Source organism: Podarcis vaucheri, assembly GCF_965113315.1.
Source record: "Podarcis vaucheri genome assembly, chromosome: 7".
Lineage (NCBI taxonomy): Eukaryota > Metazoa > Chordata > Lepidosauria > Squamata > Lacertidae > Podarcis > Podarcis vaucheri.
In genome coordinates this window covers 81136690-81158167 of record NC_138765.1, presented here as the reverse complement: position 1 = coordinate 81158167, position 21478 = coordinate 81136690, and the positions used below count along the sequence as shown (strand labels likewise).

At 46.3% G+C, this 21478-nt stretch overlaps 1 protein-coding gene across 1 annotated transcript in view; it reads right to left on the bottom strand.

The window, feature by feature from the left end:
• Window positions 1–21478, bottom strand: part of IGSF21 (immunoglobin superfamily member 21) — a 234469-nt gene that overhangs the window by 149637 nt on the left and 63354 nt on the right. The window contains exon 2 of the mRNA XM_082230208.1: window positions 4353–4465. Coding sequence (XP_082086334.1) covers window positions 4353–4465 — 113 coding nt within the window. The remainder of the gene's footprint in view (window positions 1–4352; window positions 4466–21478) is intronic.

Sequence of the window (21478 nt, the reverse complement as noted above, 5' to 3'; positions counted from 1 at the left end):
TACAATCTTTTTCAGAGAAACAGACCAGACAAGAAAGGAGGAGGAGTGGCGTTATATGTCAGGGATGTGTATACCTGTGAAGAGATCCAAGATTTAGATCCTCAAAGCCAAAGTGAGAGCATTTGGGTCAAAATTAAGGGAGAGAAGAATAACAGAGACCTCATTGTGGGAGTTTACTATAGATCCCCAAGCCATACGGAGGACATAGATGATGCCTTCCTGGGACAGATGGCCAAGCATGCAAAAGGAAGGGAGATAGTAGTAATGGGGGACTTCAATTACCCGGATATTTGTTGGACGTCAAACTCAGCCAAGAGCATAAGGTCAAACAGATTCCTCACTGGCCTTGCAGACAACTTCATTGTCCAGAAAGTGGGAGAAGCAACAAGAGGAACAGCCATTTTAGACCTGGTCCTAACCAATGTTGATGACCTGGTTAGTGGGGTAGAAGTGGAAGGATCATTAGGCGCGAGTGATCATGCTCTTCTGAAGTTTACTATACAGCGGAAAGGAGCAGCCAAGCATACTAGGACTCAATTTCTTGACTTTAAGAAAGCCGACTTCATAAAACTTAGGGAAGTGCTGGGTGAGATCCCATGGACAACAATACTAAAAGGAAAGGGAGTTCATGATGGCTGGGAGTTTGTTAAGAGGGAGATACTAAAAGCACAACATCAGGCAATACCAATGAGACGGAAACATGGAAGGTGCCTAAAGAAGCCAGGGTGGCTATCTAAAGAACTTTTAACTGAATTAAGATTAAAAAAGGATGTGTACAAAAAATGGAAAAGGGGGGAAACCACCAAAGAGGAATTCAAACAAATAGCAAGCACGTGTAGACACAAAGTCAGAAAAGCTAAAGCACAGAATGAACTCAGGCTTGCTAGAGAGGTTAAAAGCAACAAAAAAGGCTTTTATGGGTATGTTCGTAGCAAAAGGAAGAACAAAGAAACAATGGGATCACTCAGAGGAGAAGATGGTGAAATGCAAACAGGGGACACAGAAAGGGCTGAACTACTCAATGCCTTCTTTGCCTCAGTCTTCTCAGATAAAGAAAACAATGCCCGACCTGAAGAATTTGGAGCAAATGATTCAGCAAAGGAAACACAGCCCAGAATAACTAAGGAGATAGTACAAGAATATTTGGCTAGTTTAGATGTATTCAAGTCTCCAGGGCCAGATGAACTGCATCCAAGAGTATTAAAAGAACTGGCAGATGTGATCTCAGAACCACTGGCAGTCATCTTTGAGAATTCCTGGAGAACAGGTGAAGTCCCGGCAGACTGGAGGAGGGCAAATGTTGTCCCTATTTTCAAAAAGGGGAAAAGAGAGGACCCAAATAATTACCGCCCAGTCAGTCTGACATCAATAGCAGGGAAGATTCTGGAGCAGATCATTAAGCAAACAGTCTGTGAGCACCTAGAAAGGAATGCTGTGATCACCAATAGTCAGCATGGATTTCTGAAAAATAAGTCATGTCAGACTAACCTGATCTCGTTTTTTGACAGAATTACAAGCCTGGTAGATGAAGGGAACGCAGTGGATGTAGCCTACCTTGATTTCAGCAAGGCATTTGACAAGGTGCCCCATGATATTCTTGTAAAGAAGCTGGTAAAATGCGGTCTTGACTATGCTACCACTCAGTGGATTTGTAACTGGCTGACTGACCGAACCCAAAGGGTGCTCATCAATGGTTCCTCTTCATCCTGGAGAAGAGTGACTAGTGGGGTGCCACAGGGTTCTGTCTTGGGCCCGGTCTTATTCAACATCTTTATCAACGACTTGGATGATGGACTCAAGGGCATCCTGATCAAATTTGCAGATGACACCAAACTGGGAGGGGTGGCTAACACCCCAGAGGACAGGATCACACTTCAAAACGACCTTGACAGATTAGAGAACTGGGCAAAAATAAACAAGATGAATTTTAACAGGGAGAAATGTAAAGTATTGCACTTGGGCAAAAAAAATGAGAGGCACAAATACAAGATGGGTGACACCTGGCTTGAGAGCAGTTCATGTGAAAAGGATCTAGGAGTCTTGGTTGACCACAAACTTGACATGAGCCAACAGTGTGACGCGGCAGCTAAAAAAGCCAATGCAATTCTGGGCTGCATCAATAGGAGTATAGCATCTAGATCAAGGGAAGTAATAGTGCCACTGTATTCTGCTCTGGTCAGACCACACCTGGAGTACTGTGTCCAGTTCTGGGCACCACAATTCAAGAAGGACACTGACAAACTGGAACGTGTCCAGAGGAGGGCAACCAAAATGGTCAAAGGCCTGGAAACGATGCCTTATGAGGAACGGCTAAGGGAGCTGGGCATGTTTAGCCCGGAGAAGAGGAGGTTAAGGGGTGATATGATAGCCATGTTCAAATATATAAAAGGATGTCACATAGAGGAGGGAGAAAGGTTGTTTTCTGCTGCTCCGGAGAAGCGGACACGGAGCAATGGATCCAAACTACAAGAAAGAAGATTCCACCTAAACATTAGGAAGAACTTCCTGACAGTAAGAGCTGTTCGACAGTGGAATTTGCTGCCAAGGAGTGTGGTGGAGTCTCCTGCTTTGGATGTCTTTAAGCAGAGGCTTGACAACCATATGTCAGGAGTGCTCTGATGGTGTTTCCTGCTTGGCAGGGGGTTGGACTCGATGGCCCTTGTGGTCTCTTCCAACTCTATGATTCTATGATTCTATGATTCTTTGAAAGCAATGTCCCACTAACTCAGTTTTATTCAGGAGCGAATCCCTTTAAATTAACAGGCCTCCATTAGCCAGGCCCATTAACTTCAACAACTCCACATACAATTAAATGTTGAATCTACACAACGCCCTGTGGTTGGAAGGGATCCCAAGGGTTTTAATTATTATTAAAATTTGTATGCCATCCTATATCTGCAGATCTCAGGGCTGTTCACCGCATAAAAACACACTAAAAACACAAAATACATAATTAAAATATGCATGGCAGCACCTACACTTGGGTACTCCCTGCCTATTGATAACAAGCAGGCGTCTTCGTCATATTCTGAAAGTTTTGAATTATTTGTTGTCCATTTTTATTGAGAATTTTATTGTTTTATCCTTTGTGTAAACTGCTTTGAGTTTGTTTGTTTGCCTGCTTTACAATCAAATTTAACGAAACAAGGAAACAAATGAAAGGCGAAGCTCTCCAGGTGTGATCTTGGGGGCCAGTCACTCACTCTCAGCCTAACCTACTTCACAGGGTTGCTGGCATAGCTGTCAGCTTACAGATTTGAAAATAAGGGACCAGCAACCTTGAAAATAAGGGACCAGCAGCCAAAATAAGGGATTTTAGTCAACCAGTTAAAAGAGACCAGATAATTTTGGAGAGCAGCACTGGTTTTTAGCCCTTTGTTTCCAGAGGTTGCTGCTCAAGACAACAGCCGATGAAACACTGCAATTAAATAGCTACAAGTAGCAACCACTTTTCGCACAAAACAAAGTCCAAGCTACAAAGATGCTGCTGCAGTTCTTATCTTTTCTCTCGTGCACCATCTGCAGCTCTCAATTCCATCAGGTGGGGCGGGAGGAGGGGGGGGGGAATAGCGCCCAAAGTAAACCCGCAGATCAGACCATCTATGCTAGTCTACCACTACAAATCTATGGGAGAAGCACTTGCGGTCCTTCCCTGTAGCCCTTGGAACACCTGCCCATGCCTCCACCTCCTCCTCTTCCTCCTCTCTCTGAACTGCTTTCTCTATGGTTGCCCTCGCTCTCCTCTCAAGGCTCCTCATTAATTCGTAGACCATGCCAGGCTGCCCATCTCATCCTGGTCCTTCAGCGGCACAGCTGCAGTACGGCCTAGTGGGAGCGGGAGCGGCGGTGACGGGCAGAGGGGAGGCCCCAGGCAGAGACGCTCAGTTCAGCAGCTGCGAGGAGGATGGTGGCGGAAGGGCGCGAGGCTCCCACCAGTCCCCATGGGGAGGGGTTCCTGGGGGCCAAGGCTGGTGAGAGGAGGCCGGGGGGTGGGGTGGGCTGGGCAGCCAAGCAACACAGTTGGAGCTTCCCTCCTCCCTGGCCGGCAGGGAGGGAGGGAGAGGAGCTGCTTCCTTTGAAACCCGGGAAATTTAAGGGACTTCCATCAATAAGGGACAGCAGCGGCACATGGCGCTGGGATAAGGGACTGTCTTTCCAGCTAAGGGACGGTTGACAGCTACGGTTGCTGGGAGGGCAAAATGGGAAGTAGGGAGAACTACATTTACCACCTTGAGCTCCTTAGAGGTGAGATAGAAACAGAGCGAGTAAATAATGAAGGAAACTCTCACAAACCAAACCGAAACAGCAGCTCAAGGGACTTTTGGGGGGTGAAGGAGGATTGGCTCGCTTACCCGGTACCACACTATTTCCCGCATCCTGCCATCCGTCTTGAAGTTGCATTTCAAAGTGACGGCATCCCCAACCACCACAGGTGGGAGCGGCTCGATGCTGACCGTCAGGTAACCTGGGACACAAGAAAAGATGGAAGAAGACAGGTGAGAATGCGAGAACCACCTTGAAAGGTTTCTGCTCTCTCTCGGGAGCTCTTGACGTCATGCTGCCGGCTGCTGGAACTTCACTTGCCCCCCAGAAGGAAAACCACACAAGATCTGCAGTTATCGCTTTAGTGTAAAAATGTGTGGAGTTGACCATTATCTGAAAAACAACAACACATAAATTACTTGGTGGTCAAGGCTTGGAGGTCAAGGAAAGAATTTGGTCGTTGTAAGAACTGGATGCTAGGCTAAATGGACCCCTTTGGGCCTGACCCAGAGGCTCTTATTAATTTTATTTATATACTGCCCTATACCTGGGGGTCTCAGGGCGGTTCACCCACTGCCACACAGTACCTCCTCAGCTTAGCTCCCCATAGCCCAGGTCAGGGCTGGATTTAGGTCTGATGAGGCCCTTAGCTACTGAAGGTAATGGGGCCCTTTATATGTCCAGCTGTCCTTTGTCAACAACAAATTGTCACTGTTTTTTGTGTTGAATATTTTAGGGAGGAGGCTAGCAGGCGGGGCCCATTACTTACATCATAGGAGCCTACACAACACATAACACTGTTGCTGTATGTAGGTTTTATTTTATTTGTTTTTTATCTTGTATTTTGGAAATGTGCTTCCAGTTTTTCCCCCCTTTAAAATTTTTGGGGGCCCCCAAGAGAGTGGAGCCCTGAGCTTGTTTAGCTTATACAGTGGTACCTCGGGTTAAGAACTTAATTCATTCTGGAGGTCCCTTCTTAACCTGAAACTGTTCTTAACCTGAGGTACCACTTTAGCTAATGGGGCCTCCTGCTGCCGCTGCACTGCTGCCGCCACCACACAATTTCTGTTCTCATCCTGAAGCAAAGTTCGTAACCCGAGGTACTATTTCTGGGTTAGTGGAGTCTGTAACCTGAAGCGTCTGTAACCCGAGGTACCACTGTATGTAAATACAGCACTGGCCCAGGTACATAACTGCCTCTCCACCAAACCAGCCCCTACAACATTTTCCAAAGGACTCAGCAAGATTAATTAAGAAGCGAGAGAAAACACAGATCACTGATTTAAAAAATAAAAAAAGAATTAGCCCCCAGCTGCCACTGTTCGCTCTCCACGCCGCCTCCCACCAATATCCATTCCTCTCATTGTGTCCAGGGCTGGACGCCGGATCCTTCATTAACTTGATGCTTCATTACTCCAAACAGCTCCATCCGTCTCACTCCCCTCTCAGCGAGGACGGTCATGCCTCGCCTATTAAGATACATTTAGCAAAATAAGCTGCGATATTTAAGAATTAGACATGGCCATGGGAGGGATTTATTGCTGGAGATCTGTCTCCATCAAGACGTGTTAGATGCTCCAGTAGTGTTATAAAAGGCTGGGGAAAGAGATATCCCACAGATTCTGTCAGATAGTCGCGGGCGCTGCTGAGGAGCAGATTCAAGGAGACGAACCAAAACCCTGGGGGAACAGGTGGTGGGGCTCAGAGCTCCCCAGTCCCCATGGGGAGGGTGCTTGCTGGGAGACAAGACTGATCTCGTTGACAGTTTTCCTTAAGGCGACAATGCTAATGGTTAATTCAAGTGGTTTTTTTGAAATAACATCACCCATCGGTTCATGAAAAAGGAAGAGGCATTTGAAAATTATCCAAGGGGAAGCTCAGTATTCTCTACACTGACTGGCAAGCAATGGCTCTCCAGGGTTTGAGGCAGAGGGGTGTCATGATTCAAACCTGGGGCCTTCTGTTTGCAAGGCAGATACTCTGCGGCTGACCTACGGCCCATCCCATTTCAGTGACGTTCTTGTGGGCAATGAAGCAGGTGCTTGCTGCATTCGCCTTATGGTCAAGGGGGCTGAGGGGTGTTTGGGAGCGACCTTCCACTCTACATCTCACTGGTGATCCCAGTGAGAAACTGGGCAAAGGTCAGGGATAATGAGAGTTATAGCAGAGCAACACCCGGAGAGTAGGAATTCCCCTATCCCCACATTAAAAGAAGGCAGAGTTGTGATTGTGGGAATATTCAAGGTAGCAGGAGAGGATATATTGTTTATTAATATCCTTCCTAACTTGCACCAGCAAGTTCTTTACTTAGCAGAGTTTACATTTTCCTTCCGTCGCACAGCAGGTAGCTGGTTGCAGGCTCGTGTAAGCCTCTCACTATTAGGTTCCTAGTAAGTTCCCTTATATCCTTCTTAAAAGAGTAAACAAACTTGTGAGAGTTTCTTAAGACAATACGCAATTCATTCTGGTTTGTCCAGATTGAAATGTGTTCTAATATTTTCCTCTTTAAAGGCAAAGGTAAAGGTACCCCTGACCAACAGGTCCAGTCGCGGACGACTCTGGGGTTGCGCGCTCATCTCGCTCTATAGGCCGAGGGAGCTGGTGTTTGTCTGCAGACAGCTTCCGGGTCATGTGGTCAGCATGACTAAGCTGCTTCTGGTGAACCAGAGCACCGCACAAAAACACTGTTTACCATCCCGCCGGAGTAGTACCTATTTATCTACTTGCACTTTGACGTGCTCTTGAACTGCTAGGTGGGCAGGAGGTGGGACCGAGCAACGGGAGCTCACCCCGTCATGAGGATTCGAACTGCCGACTTTCCGATCGGCAAGCCCTAGGCTCTGTTGTTTAGACCACAGCACCACATGGACTGCTAGCATGCAATCACTAGGTTTGTATATGCTTGAAACTTTAAGCCTAAAGCCTGCCTTCAGGGATCACACTGTGCTCTGCTGTGTAAGCTTTCTTTTTACTGCTTATGAATGAGAATGTGGTGTCTTTATTCTTTTAGGAGGGATTCAACGGGTCTTAACTAAGAAAATGGACGTGGGTGGTGCTGTACCTCGGGTTAAGTACTTAATTCATTCCAGAGGTCCGTTCTTAACCTGAAACTGTTCTTAACCTGAAGCACCACTTTAGCTAATGGGGCCTCCTGCTGCTGCCGCGCCGCTGGAGCATGATTTCTGTTCTCATCCTGAAGCAAATTTCTTAACCCGAGGTACTATTCCTGGGTTAGCGGAGTCTGTAACCTGAAGCGTATGTAACCCGAAGTACCACTGTACCTGACATTTAGAAGACATCTGAAGGCTATTCCCTGTTCAGGGAAGTTTTTAATGTGTGACATTTTAATGTATTTTTTATCTTTGTTGGAAGCCGCCCAGAGTGGCTGGGGAAATAATAATAATAATTATTATTATTATTATTATTATTATTATTATTATTATTGTCCCTCCCAAAGGTTGCTCTGGTAGGGTAGGCATGGGGGAAGGAAGGTTAAGTGGGAAGCAGTTGGGTTTTAAAAATAAAATAATAACATAAAATAAAATAATAAAATAAAATAAAATAGTTTTTCCAGTGAAGGGCCCAAGTTGCCAGCACGACTCTTGACAGCTCTGGAAAAGCACCTTGAGGGAAATGCATTATGAATTACAGACAAGGTAATCATCTCTTTGCCACTTCCCTTTGGCCTGCCAGGTGAGTGGCTAGGATTGCAGAGCGAAGGGAAGGCAAAAGGTTTTTATCTCTTTTTCAAAGCAGGCAAAAGACCCATAACAAGGCTCTTGTAATCAACAACATAGTAGCAAATTCTGCCTTGGTCAGACTCCACCTGAAATCCTGCATCTAGTTCTGGGCACCCCAGTATAAGAAGGATATCGACAAATTGGAATGTGCACAGGGGAGGGCGACTGAGGTGATCAAGGGCATGAAAACCAAGCCTGATGGGGAACAGGTGAGAGAGTCTGCATATGTTTAGCCTAGAGAAGAGAAGGCTGAGAGGTGATACGAGAGCCATCTTTAAATATCTGAAGGTCTGTCTCATGAGCATAGCTGTCAACTACATATTTGAAAATAAGGAACCAGCAGCCTTGAAAATAAGGGATCAACAGCCAAAATAAGGGATTTTCCGGGCACAGGTATGTTCAACTTCTGAGCCCCTCCGAGTCAAAGGCAGAAAGCCCAGCCAAACAAAGCCTCAAGCATTGGTTCCCACAGTGCAGGAACCCGGCAAAGGGGATGCAGCAAGGAAAACCACCGCTGGGAAGCGCTGAGCAAAGGCGAGTCCCCAGGCAACGCGGCTGATTAGATCGGCACAAGGCATGCAAGCTCCACCCCCCAGTCGTTCTTAGACTCCTTATTGGGTGAGCAACGCAGCCAAGCAACACAGTTGGAGCCTCCCTCCTCCCTGGCAGGCAGGGAGGGAGGGAGGGAGAAGAGCTGCTTCCTTTGAAACCCGGGAAATTTAAGGGACATCATCAATAAGGGACAGCAGCGGGACACGGCGCTGGGATAAGGGGGTTTCCCACCAAATAAGGGACGGTTGACAGCTATGCTCATGAGAGATGGAGTAGGCTTGATTTCTCCTGTTCCAGAGGGGAGGACCTGAATGAATGGATAAAAGGAAGGAGATTCCAGGAGCTGCTCAAGAGTGGAAAGGACTTCATTGGACTCTCCTTCTTTGGATGTTTTTAAGCAAAGGCTGGATTGCCATCTGTCATGGTTGCTCTAGTTGAGATTCCTAAATTGCAAGGAGTTGGACTAGATGCCTCTTGGTGTCCCTTCCAGCTCTCCAATTCTTTGATTATAAATTCAGAAGTGCAGGGTCCCTCCACGATTGTGACAGCCATGCCCCCTTGCAGCCACGCTCCCATTCTAAGATGATACAACCATAATTAGAGATCCATTGTCAACCATCAATGCAGATCTCCACTTGCTGCCTTTCAGCTAGATGTATTATTTTCCTAGACACATACACGGGCAAATGATTTGGAGTTATTGAATATTTCCCTTTTGCAGGGACTTAAACTGTGCTATCCTTGAAGCACAATTGTGCATAACAGGATTTGCACTTCATTATATTGAAAATGACGCACCTTGCATTCTCTGGGTTCCTAAACACTCATCTTTGAAACATACAGAACAACAACTCCTCTGTAGAACACCATGCACTTTCTCAAGAGTGACCCAAGGAGTAGGGTATCTTCAGTAGCTGACTCACCTCCTTCCTCTCCGATTGTCTCCAGTCAACACAAAGGATAAGGCAACTTCTATTTAGTGGCTGAAAAACTCCCCTTTCCACTAAGCTGAATGGCTTTGAAAGATGATGGGGCAAATTCCTGGAGGAGAAGGCTATCAATGCCTAAAAGCCAAACTAGCTTTGTTCTGCCTCTCCTAAGCATCTGGGTTGGCCACTGTGAGATCAGCATGCTGGATTAGATGGGTCAGATCCAGCAAGTTTTTCACATTGCTGTTATGGGTTTGGAGGAAGGTAGATCCAACCTTCCTTTCAAAAGTGCCAAAGCTTTCATGGAGAGGTAGGTAAAGATAAAGGGCCCCCTGACCATTAGGTCCAGTCGTGGCCGACTCTGGGGTTGCGGTGCTCATCTCTCTTTATTGGCCAAGGGAGCCGGCGTACAGATTCTGGGTCATGTGGCCAGCATGACTAAGCCACTTCTGGCGAACCAGAGCAGCGTATGGAAACGCCATTTACCTTCCCGCCGGAGTGGTACCTATTTATCCACTTGCACTTTGACGTGCTTTCAAACTGCTAGGTTGGCAGGAGCAAGGACCGAGCAACGGGAGCTCACCCTGTTGTGGGAATTTGAACCGCCAACCTTCTGATCGGCAAGTCCTAGGCTCTGTGGTTTAACCCACAGCGCCACCCGTGTCCTGGAGAGGTACCAAACAGTTTTTGCTATCCTGAATACTAAGGAGACAGCAAGTAAACACACAGCTAATACAATCTCACTTGGCGGGAGGAAAGAATCTGTCTGCCCCACTCTGCCAGGAAGTCCTCTTAGACCTGCACCCTCCCTGGTAACCCCATCATCCTGTTGAAAAGCAAATTGGCTCTCTTGTCACCGTAATCCATGATGGAACCTCAACAGAGCTTATTTCTGAGAGATCCCACTTCACTCTCTGCAATTTCCATCTCCGCGGCAAGGAAATGACACGGGAGCAGGCAACAGAGGCGTTCTTTGAGAAATGTAAATAATTTCTTAATGGAACTGTCATGGGGTGGGGGCGGGGGGAGGGAAGAAAGCTCCGATTAATGCATGGCAAAGAATGAAGAGGTTGGAAGAGGAACGGGTTCGTACAGAGAGAGGGCACCTGCAGAAGGGTGCAGGGTGAGGTGAGCTGTGGAACGAACACATTCGAGGCTGCTCGTTGGCCAAGGGGCATGTCTGTTCACAAAGATAGGATAATGAGGGGTGTTGGGTCCTTCCATTTTAAAAATAACCATATTGATAGAGTTTAAAAGTCCAGGTTGAAAAGCCGTCTGCCTCACCTGATGAAGGAGGATGTAGCGACTCTCCTACGAAGGCAAGGTTGCAACATTTGGGGCATTTTAGCTGAGGAAAGGTGAAGAGGCGGTGACGTGATAAATGTTTATAAAACTCTGCGTGGCATGGAAAGAGCAGACACGGAAAAGTTTTTCTCCCTCTCTCATAACACTAGAATTCAGAGGCTTCCAATGAAACTAAATGCTCAAAGATTCAGGACAGAGAAAAATGACTTCTTCATGCAGCAGGGAGTGGAACTGCGGAACTCACTTCCACAGGAGGTAGTGATTAGCCAGCAACTTGGATGACATTAGAGGAGAAAATATATTAGAGTTAGAAAATATATTAGAGTTCAAATATATAAAAGGATGTCACATAGAGGAGGGAGAAAGGTTGTTTTCTGCTGCTCCGGAGAAGCGGACACGGAGCAATGGATCCAAACTACAAGAAAGAAGATTCCACCTAAACATTAGGAAGAACTACCTGACAGTAAGAGCTGTTCGACAGTGGAATTTGCTGCCAAGGAGTGTGGTGGAGTCTCCTACTTTGGAGGTCTTTAAGCAGAGGCTTGACAACCATATGTCAGGAGTGCTCTGATGGTGTTTCCTGCTTGGCAGGGGGTTGGACTCGATGGCCCTTGTGGTCTCTTCCAACTCTATGATTCTATGATTCTATGAGAAGACAAATTCAAAGAGGAGAGAGCTCTTGGTGGCTATTGAGGGGAGAGTTGCTCTTGCAACTTGCTTGCTGGATTTCCATGGGCATCTGGGTGGCCGCTGTGAGAATAGGGTGCTGGTCCATATTGGCCCATCCATTTAGGCTCTTCTTACATGCTTATGCTCTTAACCTCCAGCCCCTGCTGCTTTCCAGACAACAGATCCCATCATCCCTGGCCACTGGCCTATGCTGATTGGAGTTGTAGTTCAACAATACCTTGAAGGCCACAGACTGTCCAACCCTAAACTAGACCTTTACTTCCCCTAGATACTTCTACCATAACTTTGACCATCACTCGCCTTCACTGCCCTCCATCACAACTCTGACCATCACTTGCCTTTGCTGCCTTTAGCTATTTCTGTCAGAATTCTGCCTTCATTTAATTCAAGGGTAGAGAAAACCACAACTGAAGCACAACTCCCATCACCATCCCTGACCATCAGCCAAGCTAATTTTAAGGAAATAGGGCCTTTCAAGTTAGTCCTCATCAACTTGCCAAGTAGCGTGTGGACTGCTAGACTCCTGTCAATGCCCTTCTCCAGAACAGAAGCACACAGGCTGAATCCCAGCCAGATATCCCTCAGGCCTTCGTGAACGGCCAAGTTTCCGCCATGCCTTCCAAGGAACTCTGGCACTGAAAGGTGTTGGGTAGATAAGATGCAGGAGGGGAAGAAAGAAAAACAACCTGCTTTCCATTCATATCCAGTATTTGTTTACGTGTCTTCTTTCAGCATTGAAATTACTGCTCCAGTTCCAGTGACAGACCCTTTTCATTAACTGCCACAAGCCTGGGATCCCTGGTGGCATTGACACCAACCAATCAGGGAAGAGCTTCAAAGCCTTTAAGGCACAGAAGCCTGATTCTGGCAGGAAGACTATCTGTGAATGACAGGCGAGGGACAGTTTTATGACAGCCTCCAGCATGCCCAACTGGGACTGTCTGGTTGGCACACAGCAGGGCCTTTTTGGGGGTGGTTCCTTTGTTGTGAAATGTCCTCCCTGGTGACTTCTGGGAGGAATTTGAAAGCAATCCTGTTTACCCAGTCATTGGATGGCTGAGTAAAACCGTTCCTGGAAACCCGGTAATCATTGGGTGGAAGAAAGTTGCGAACTGTGATTCCTTGAAGAATGTTTTAAAACGGAAAGTGGTTTTTAGATGTTTTTAATTCTAACTGTTTATAGAATGTTTCAGCTGTTTAAGAATTATTTTGGTTTTAATTGTGTTTGCTTGCTACACCACTGGTTGAATGGCCACCTGCCAGGGCTTCTGTAGCTGGGATTCCTGCACCTCAGTGGGTTGGGCAAATTAAGCTTTGGGGGTTGCCTTCCAATCTATGATTCTTCCTCAGTGAGTCCTGGACCAGAGAAACAGATGGGTGAATGAGAAAACACAATGCAATGGTGAAGAGGAGCAGCAGTTCCAGGGGCCTCCTCTTCTTAGCGGGGTCTCTGTTGGGGTACAGATGCCCAGTACAGATGCCCGCTACAACTGCCTTCAAAACAACAAGCCTAGCAAGAAATCCAAAGCAAGGATTATTCCTACACTGGTGGAATTTTTAGATCTATATTTTTGTTAACACCAAACCCTGTGACTCGTGGAGGCAGTCGGGGGGGGGGGAGATATAGAATCTCGTGCACTCTAATCTCGATTTCACACCCCTGCGCTGCTCGGCTGGGAGAGAAAGCGTTTAGCTCGGGCTGATTGCGGTGGATACAGACAGCAGCTTTTGTTTATTTTCTCCTCTCTCTCCCCCCTTCCCTTCATCTGAGAAAGTGCCAAAATGCCCAGAGGGGGGGGCGATCTGAAACAAATTGCTTACCTACTGGATTGGCAAGACGGACAAGTTGTCTTCCAAGACAAACTAGCCAAGAAGAGAAAATATTGGGGAAAGAAAGAAAGCTTGGTCAGTGGCCAGATCTGCTACCTCTAGGTGCAAATATTTCATTTTTCCTCCCCATCCCTTTCTTTTTTCAGTGATCCTCTAGATACCTTCTCATCAAATTTGGTAAATTCATGGCAGAGAAGGCCTACTGAAAGGATATTGTCCAGAATAGCTATATTAGAGGTGGAGACTGTTTTGCACTTGGAGTAAGTATCATGCAAGAGAGAAGAGTGCTTGGGTCCTGGTTTTGCGGCTTCACATGTGGACCATAGCTGTCAAGTGTCCCTTATTTGAAGGGACAGTCCCTTATTCCAGCGCCATGTCCCGCTGCTGTCCCTTATTGATGGATGTCCCTTAAATGTCCTTTAAATGATGTCCCTTAAATTTCAAAGGAAGCAGCTCCTCTCCCTCCCTCCCTGCTGGCCAGGGAGGAGGGAGGCTCCAACTGTGTTGCTTGGCTGTGTTGCTCACCCAATAAGAAGTCTAAGAACGACTGGGGGGTGGAGCTTGCATGCCTTGTGTGTGGCTAGTTAATGCAAGCTGAGGGGTTTTTTGAATGCTGGACGCCATTTTGTTGCACGTGCTGCTGTAAACTTTGCAGCGCAAAGCCAGGCCGGGGAGCCATCTTAAGTTGAGGCTGCATAGGCCTTGTGGTGCATGTGATTCAGATTCTATTCAGCTGAACCTCTGGTTACAAAGTTGGTTGGACAGTGTTCTCGAAGCTACCAGTGTGAGTTTGACCAGACTGCAGGAGGACAGGAAGACTGGAGTGCCTGGAACAGGTGAGGCTGCAGGTCCCTTATTTTGGCTGCTGGTCCCTTATTTTCAAATCTGTAAGTTGACAGCTATGATGTGGACATCTGGCTGGCCAATATGAGGCTGGACTAGGTGGGCCCCAATTTGCCCTGATCAAGCATGACTCTTCCTCTTATGCTTTTAAAATACAGACTCCAGACCCTCCAAGTGTCCCTATTTTCCAGGGACAGTTTTGGATTTACAGCAGCCATCCTGGTTTCTGATCTGATCCCGGAATGTCCTGTTTTTCCTTAGGACGTCCCTATTCTCATCACAGAAATGTTGAAGCTATGCAACCCCTGAGCCAAGGAGATAAGTAACTAGACAGCCTTTAGAAAATATCTGAAGGTAGCCCCCGTATAATGTTTAATGTTTTATTACATTTTTATATATATTGGAAGCTGCCCAAAGTGGTTGGGGCAATCCAGACAGACGGGTGGGGTGTAAATAATAAAAAACCCATCATGATGATGATGATGGAATAGGACGCTCCTGTTTTCATTGAGGGACATGGGTGGCGCTGTGGGTTAAACCACAGCACCTAGGACTTGCCAAGCAGAAGGTCGGCGGTTCGAATCCCCGCGATGGGGTGAGCTCCCATTGCTCGTTCCCTGCTCCTGCTAACCTAGCAGTTCGAAAGCACATCAAAGTGCAAGTAGATAAATAGGTACTGTTCCAGCGGAAAAGTAAACGGCATTTCCGTGTGCTGCTCTGCTTCACCAGAAACGACTTAGTCTTGCTAGCCACATGACCCAGAAGCTGTACGCCAGCTCCATCGGCCAATAAAGCGAGATGAGCGCCGCAACCCCAGAGTTGGCCACGATGGGACCTAATGGTCAGGGGTCCCTTTACCTTTACCTATTTTCATTGAGGAAATGTTGGAGGGTATGGTTTGGGGGCTTCACATTTGGGCACCTGGTTGGCTACTGTGAGAAGAGGAGGCGGGACTAGCCTGATCCAGCAGGACTCATTTGTTGCTCTTAAAATACAGATTCCGAGCCTTTTGCCTCATCATCACATCCCTGCTTTTCATAGCACCCATCCTGTTATCAACATTAAAGAAGTATCACATAGTAGCAGCAGTAACACGTACCTGCAACAGTAACAAGTATTTTGCACCCCGGAGAGGAGAGATACAGACAGAACTGCCCCCCCCACTTTTTTTTAAAAAAAGCCCACAGTTTCCCTCCCAAACTTGCAAACCTCAACAATCACAGGCTTTTAATCAGCTGCTGATAACCCCCAACCCCAGCGCACCACCCCAGCAGAATTGGAAAAGCAGGCATCTTATCCAACCCAGGCGCTTGGATCCACAATGAATAAGCTGAGCTGATGGGGAGTCTTATCAGAGTAAGCAGAGCAACTCAGGAGGGCCCAGACATGGCTGATATTTGCCGGCTGTGTTTTTTTTTTTTTAAAGCAGCCTGCATGTTAATGAAATGTCGAGATCCAACAGAGTGAAGGCTTGCTTGCTTGTTGTTGATGCAGATAAACAGCAGCGATTGGAAGAAAGTATGCAGCCCGGGTGAAATTGCCAGTTTGGCAACAACGGGAACCAGGGAGTGGGAGATAACACACAGATTGTGTTCCATACTCTATCTGTGTGTGTGTGTGTGTGTGTAATATTGGGATCCACACAGTGCCAGGCTAACCTGAGGAATTCCTTTTTAAAAACTCCTTCTACCAATTGTGCTTTTAGTACAAGCCGGAGGTTTCTCAGGAACTGCTTGCTGGCCTTGCCAGAATTCCCACCACCGCTTGCTGCGATATATCAGCCATCTCTTCAGAAATGCTGGCCAATTCATAAAGCAAGGCCCTTGCTCTGAAATGGCTCTGCCCTCGGTGACATCGGCAGGTTGCCAAGCCTGATTGGTGGCATAGCGTTGCGATAATCAGGCAGGAAGTTGAAGTGGCTCACAAGTTGGTCTCTTCTCTCTTATCATCATCCTGGGGAAAAAGGGATGAGTGGGCTGCCGCAGGGTTCTGTCCTGGGCCTGTTGCTGTTCAATGTCTTTACAAACAACTTGGAAGAAGGAATTGAAGGGGTGCTCATCCGATCTGTAGATGGCACCAAACCGGGAGGGATAGCTAATGCTTCAAGAGTCAGAATCAGGATTCAAGACTGTTGCAGGAACCCCCCCCCCCCATCATTCAGTTTGTACAAACACAACACACACACACAACATACACAATGTTTCTGTTATAAATTCATAGTAAATCAACCGTACATCAGATTTACACCGGTCCACTTTTATTTTGCTCCATGAAGGAAGGACTATCAAAGGGGGACGGTTTGATACAGGACAGCCATAATCCCTTAACCGTACCAGCACATACTCAGGAGCCTTGCCCAGTTGGCATGACAACCTTGATGGTCCCAGACAGAAGACCATCAAGGACACAATGGACTTGCATATGGGAGTGGATTCAACACGGACTGGAACAAAGGACAATGATCAGCTCTTCCCTCTGGGGGCAGGAAACTGCCAGCTCCCCTTTGTCCTCTGGAAAATACTCATGGGGAGGGGGAAAGGAGGGACCGCCAGGTGACAAGATACTCAGGTTACCTCCACAAACCCCTCCCTCAACCCCTCCTTTTTGTGATGTGTCAATGATGTAGTCATGATGTAGTTGTGATGTAGTTCTAGGGGTGTAGCTTGGGAGATTGGTAGCTAATAAACATTGGGGTCGTCTTTTGTTCGGGGCTTCCATTTTGCTTCATCTTGCTGTGGGTGGGAGTCCTGTCGCAACAGTTTTCAATAAAGGCCAAGCCTACAGGCTGCTGTTTTGCTCCAAATTGTCCTGGTTGGTGTCTTTGTCTTTTTGTGCAAGGGAACCCTCAGATTCCTCCGTTAACAAGAGGAACTCAACAGATGGGAGAGCTAGGAAGAAACTAACAAAAGGCATTTCAATCGGGACAAATTTCAGGTTTTGCACTTAAGCAGGAAAGAGAAGCTGCACAAATATAAGATCAGGGACACCTGGCTTACTAGCAGTACTTGTGAAAAGCATCTAGGGTCTTAGTGGAACATGAGGCAGCAAGCTGATGCCATAGCAAAACAAAACAAAACAAACAAAACAAAACAAAACAAAACAAAACAAAAAGTTGTAGTAAAAAAAAATTAAAAACCGCCTTGAGGAGAGGGTGGGAAGTCAATATATGAAACAATGTAATTATTGGATTTGAAGATTGTTGTGAAAATCTTTGAAAAATATAATTAAAAAATTATATAGAAAAAAGAAGCAATTTCTTCTATCTATCCTGAATCTCCCAATATTCCGCTTCATTTCATGGCAAATAAAAAAACAAAAAACCAGATATAATCCAAAGGGGCTCTCTTTGTGCCAGCAGAATCCAATATTCTCCATCTTCATTTTGCCTCTGCTCCTCCCTTTTCCAGAATAGACACACACACAAAACACACACACACACACACACACACACACAGAGAGAGAGAGAGAGAGAGAGAGAGAGAGAGAGAGACTCTAATCTCTCCAGCTATTGATAGTTATCTGGTCCAGCGCAAGAGCAAAAGAGACGCTTGTGTCAAACATTGAAAAACGGCTCCTCAAACCGCCCCTCTCCATTCTGAAAAGGAGGTGACGTCTCCCTGAGCATACAAATCACTCTGTGTTCCAGGGCCCTTGATTCAGTTCGGTGGGCGGGTGGGCTGGCATGTGTTTGGACTGCAAAAGATTCCCTACCCAGACCACGCCAAGGTCACCTGCACGAGGGACTTCGCAGCACGGCTGAGAGGGCACCGCTATGCATTTGGAGGAATGGCGTCATGTTACTAGGGACAGATGAACCTGTCAGTTGTGCTTTCTCATTTTCAGAATCATAGAACTGTAGAGTTGCAATGGAGCCTGAGAGTCATTTAGTCCAACCCCTGCAATGAAGGAATCTCAGCTAAAAAATCCTCGACAGATGGCCAACCAAACATTGCTTAAATACCTCCAGGGAAGGAGAGTTCACCACCTTCTGAACAGCTCCCACTGTTGAACAGCTATTACTGTCAGAAAGTTCTTCCTGATGTTTAGTTCTTGTATCTTGAAGTCAATGGTTCAAGTTCTACCCTCTGTAGCAGGAGAAAACAGGCTTGCTCCATCTTCCATGTGACAGCCCTTGAGATATTTAAAGATGGCTATCATATCCCCTCTCAGTGTCTTCTTTTCCAGGTTAAACAGCTCCTTCAACTGTTCCTCATAAGTCTTGGTTTCCAGACCCTTGATCATCTTGGTTGCCCTCTTCTGCAAACCTTCCAGCTTGTCAATATCCTTCTTAACTTGTGGTGCCCAGAACTGGACACAGTGTTCCAGATGTGGTCTGACCAAGGCAGAAGAGAGTGGTACTATTGCTTCCCTTGATTTGGACACTAGACTTCTGCTGATGCAACCTAGAATAGCATTAGATTTTGTTGCTGCAGCATCACACTGCTGACGCATGTTAAGCTTGTGGTCTACTAACATCCCTAGATCCTTTTCACATGCACTGCTAGCAAGCCAGGTCTTCCCCATCTTCTACTTGTACAGCTGGTTCTTCCTGCCAAGTGCAGAACCTTACATTTATCCCTATTGAAATTGGTTTTGTTATTTTGGGCCCAGTTCTCCAATCTGTTAAGGTGATTTTGAATCTTGATTCTGTCTTCTGTGGATTCTGACACCCTCTCAGGTTGGCTGTCATATTTCCTCTCAGTCTTCTCTTTTCCAGGCTAAACATACCCAGCTCCTTCAACCGTTCCTCATCAGGCTTGGCTTCCAGACCCTTAATGAACATCAGAAGAGGCTGCTGGATCAAGTTAGCAGTCCATCTACATCTGATCATGGAGGCAGAACATATCCACTGTGGCTAGTATTCATTGACAGCCTTTTCCCAAGCTTAAGTCCGGTGCTCTGCATTTCCACATCAATCTGCATATTATTTTTTTAAGTAGTAATGAATACTCACCAGCAGTTTAGGGCAAATTTCTTCCAATATAATGCCTTTACCCCCTGTTATTTTACTAATATATTTGTTTTTGTAAACATTGCTTGCCTGGAGAACTGTATTGCAAAATTCAGAGAAGTGAATGTCCATGTGAAAATTCAGCACAATCTTCTGCTAAGATACAGGTTCTACAGTGGAGCGAACTCCCTTGGACAATGGTGGGCTCTCCTTCATTGCAGGTTCTTAAGCAGAGGTTGGATGGCCATAGATGCTGTAGTTGAGATTCCTGCATTGCAAGGGGTTGGATTAGACGACCCTTGTGTGGGATGTGATGCATAAGTAGCAGTCAAGTGCAACATTCCTTGTTTTCCTAGAGTGGACACACGGAGGAATGTTTCCTCCTGGCTGGGACATACTTCCTTTGCACGTGACTAGAGGTGGGTGTGGTCTTACCTGTCCAGGTAACAAAAGGACAAGGCATGCAGCCACACTCCCTCTCTTTGATTTCCTCCATCGTTGGAGCAGTTTTTTAGCTGGAAATACTCTGTTGACTTCCAGCCAACAGAGGGCACTGGGATTATCCCCATATGGGATAGATCCACATGTATATACAGTCATACCTCATGCAACGTTTGCTTCATTCAGGTAACGTCCCACGTTCTTTCAGGTTACGTCCCACGGAGACCCGGAAGTACCAGAAAGGGTTACGTCTGGGTTTCGCCACTTGCACATGCGCAGAAATGCAAAATCACATCACGCGCATGCGCAGACGCGCTGCTGCGGGTTGCACTCTTTTCATGTTGCGAACAGGCCTCCGGAATGGGTCCCGTTCACAACCAGAGGTACCACTGTACTTTGTAATTAAGTCTGCCTTCAGGGATGCAACCGTGAACTGATGGTGTGAGTAAACTTCTTTTATAAACTTTATAAACTTTAAACAAGATTGTGGCCTGTTTATTCTTTTAAGAAGGGTATAAGGGAACTTACCAGAAACCTAATAGTGAGAGGCTTACACAAGTCTGCAACCAGCTACCTGCTGTGCGTTTAAAAGGGGAATGTCAAACTCTGCTAAGTAAAGGAACGTGCTAATGCAAGTTAGGAAGGATATTAATAAACAACATATCCTCTCCTGCCTACTATATGATTCTGTTATTCCAGACGGTCTCACCCTCTGTGTCATCAGCAGTTTGAAATGCCTCGTCATAGGTGTTTGATTTCTCTTCATCCTGCCAATCCTCAAAAGTTTATAATTGACTAACAAGTTTATAATTAGTCAACCAATTAACCAATTAATTTGTGACCTTTCTACCACAGTTCATCTTTTACAAGTCTTCCTTCTGTGGTACAAACACACGCTAGGAAACTGCCTGATGCTCAGTCAGACCTTTGGATCATCTAATATTCTCTGCACTGACAGGGAGAGACACAGGTAGGGGAAATACTTAGCCCCACCTAGAGATGTTGTAGACTGAAGCGGGGGCCTTTCCACTTGCGAATGACCTACAGCCCTTTTCTGCAAAAAGAAAGTAAGATTCCAGTCCTCAAGTTTTGCAAAAGCTAATTTAAATAGGGACATAGGAAGCTGCATTGGTCTCAATACTGCCTACACTGACTGGCAGTGATGCTCCTGGATTTCAGGCAAGGAAGGTCTCCCGTTCCTAGCTGGAAATGCTACTACAGATTAAAACTGTGACCTTCTGTCACTGAGTTATGGTACTTGCTTAGGACACAGAGCCCAGAAAGATGCTTTATACAGAGTCAGATCCACAAGTCTTATATAGATTAGTGCAGCCTACACTGATCTCCACCTGGTCTCCTGTGTCCAGTCCTGGGCACCAAAGTCTAAAAAGCATATTGCTGAGGTGGAACATGACAACTAAGATGTCAAAGGGTCTGGAAACCAAGCCTTATGAGGAACAATTTAGGGAGTTCGGTATGTTTAACCTGGAGAAGAGAGTTTGAATGGTACGGTATGATACAATAATCTTTATTGTCATTGTCCCATACAGAACAACGAAATTGAAAATCTACATCAGACATTCAAAATCCAACAAGCCTGCTATCTCAGCTATCCCAGCCTGATTAGCTCCCTAAAAACTCTGATACCCCATAATAATATACTCCCGTAGAGACTACCTTACACTGCGTTTAAAACCAAAATCGCATTTGAATAGAAACTGTTTCTCAGGTGGTCAGTCCTAGTCTTTATAACCCTGTATCTTCTTCCAAAAGGCAGAAGCTGAAAGAGATCATTCCCGGGGTGCGCACTATCCTGCGCTATCTCTGCAGCTTTCTTATGGCACCTGGAAGCATAGATTTGATCCGAGGTGGGAAGAGTGCACCCAATTATTCTCTCCACAGTCTTTACAACCCTGGATAGCACTGTTTTTTCC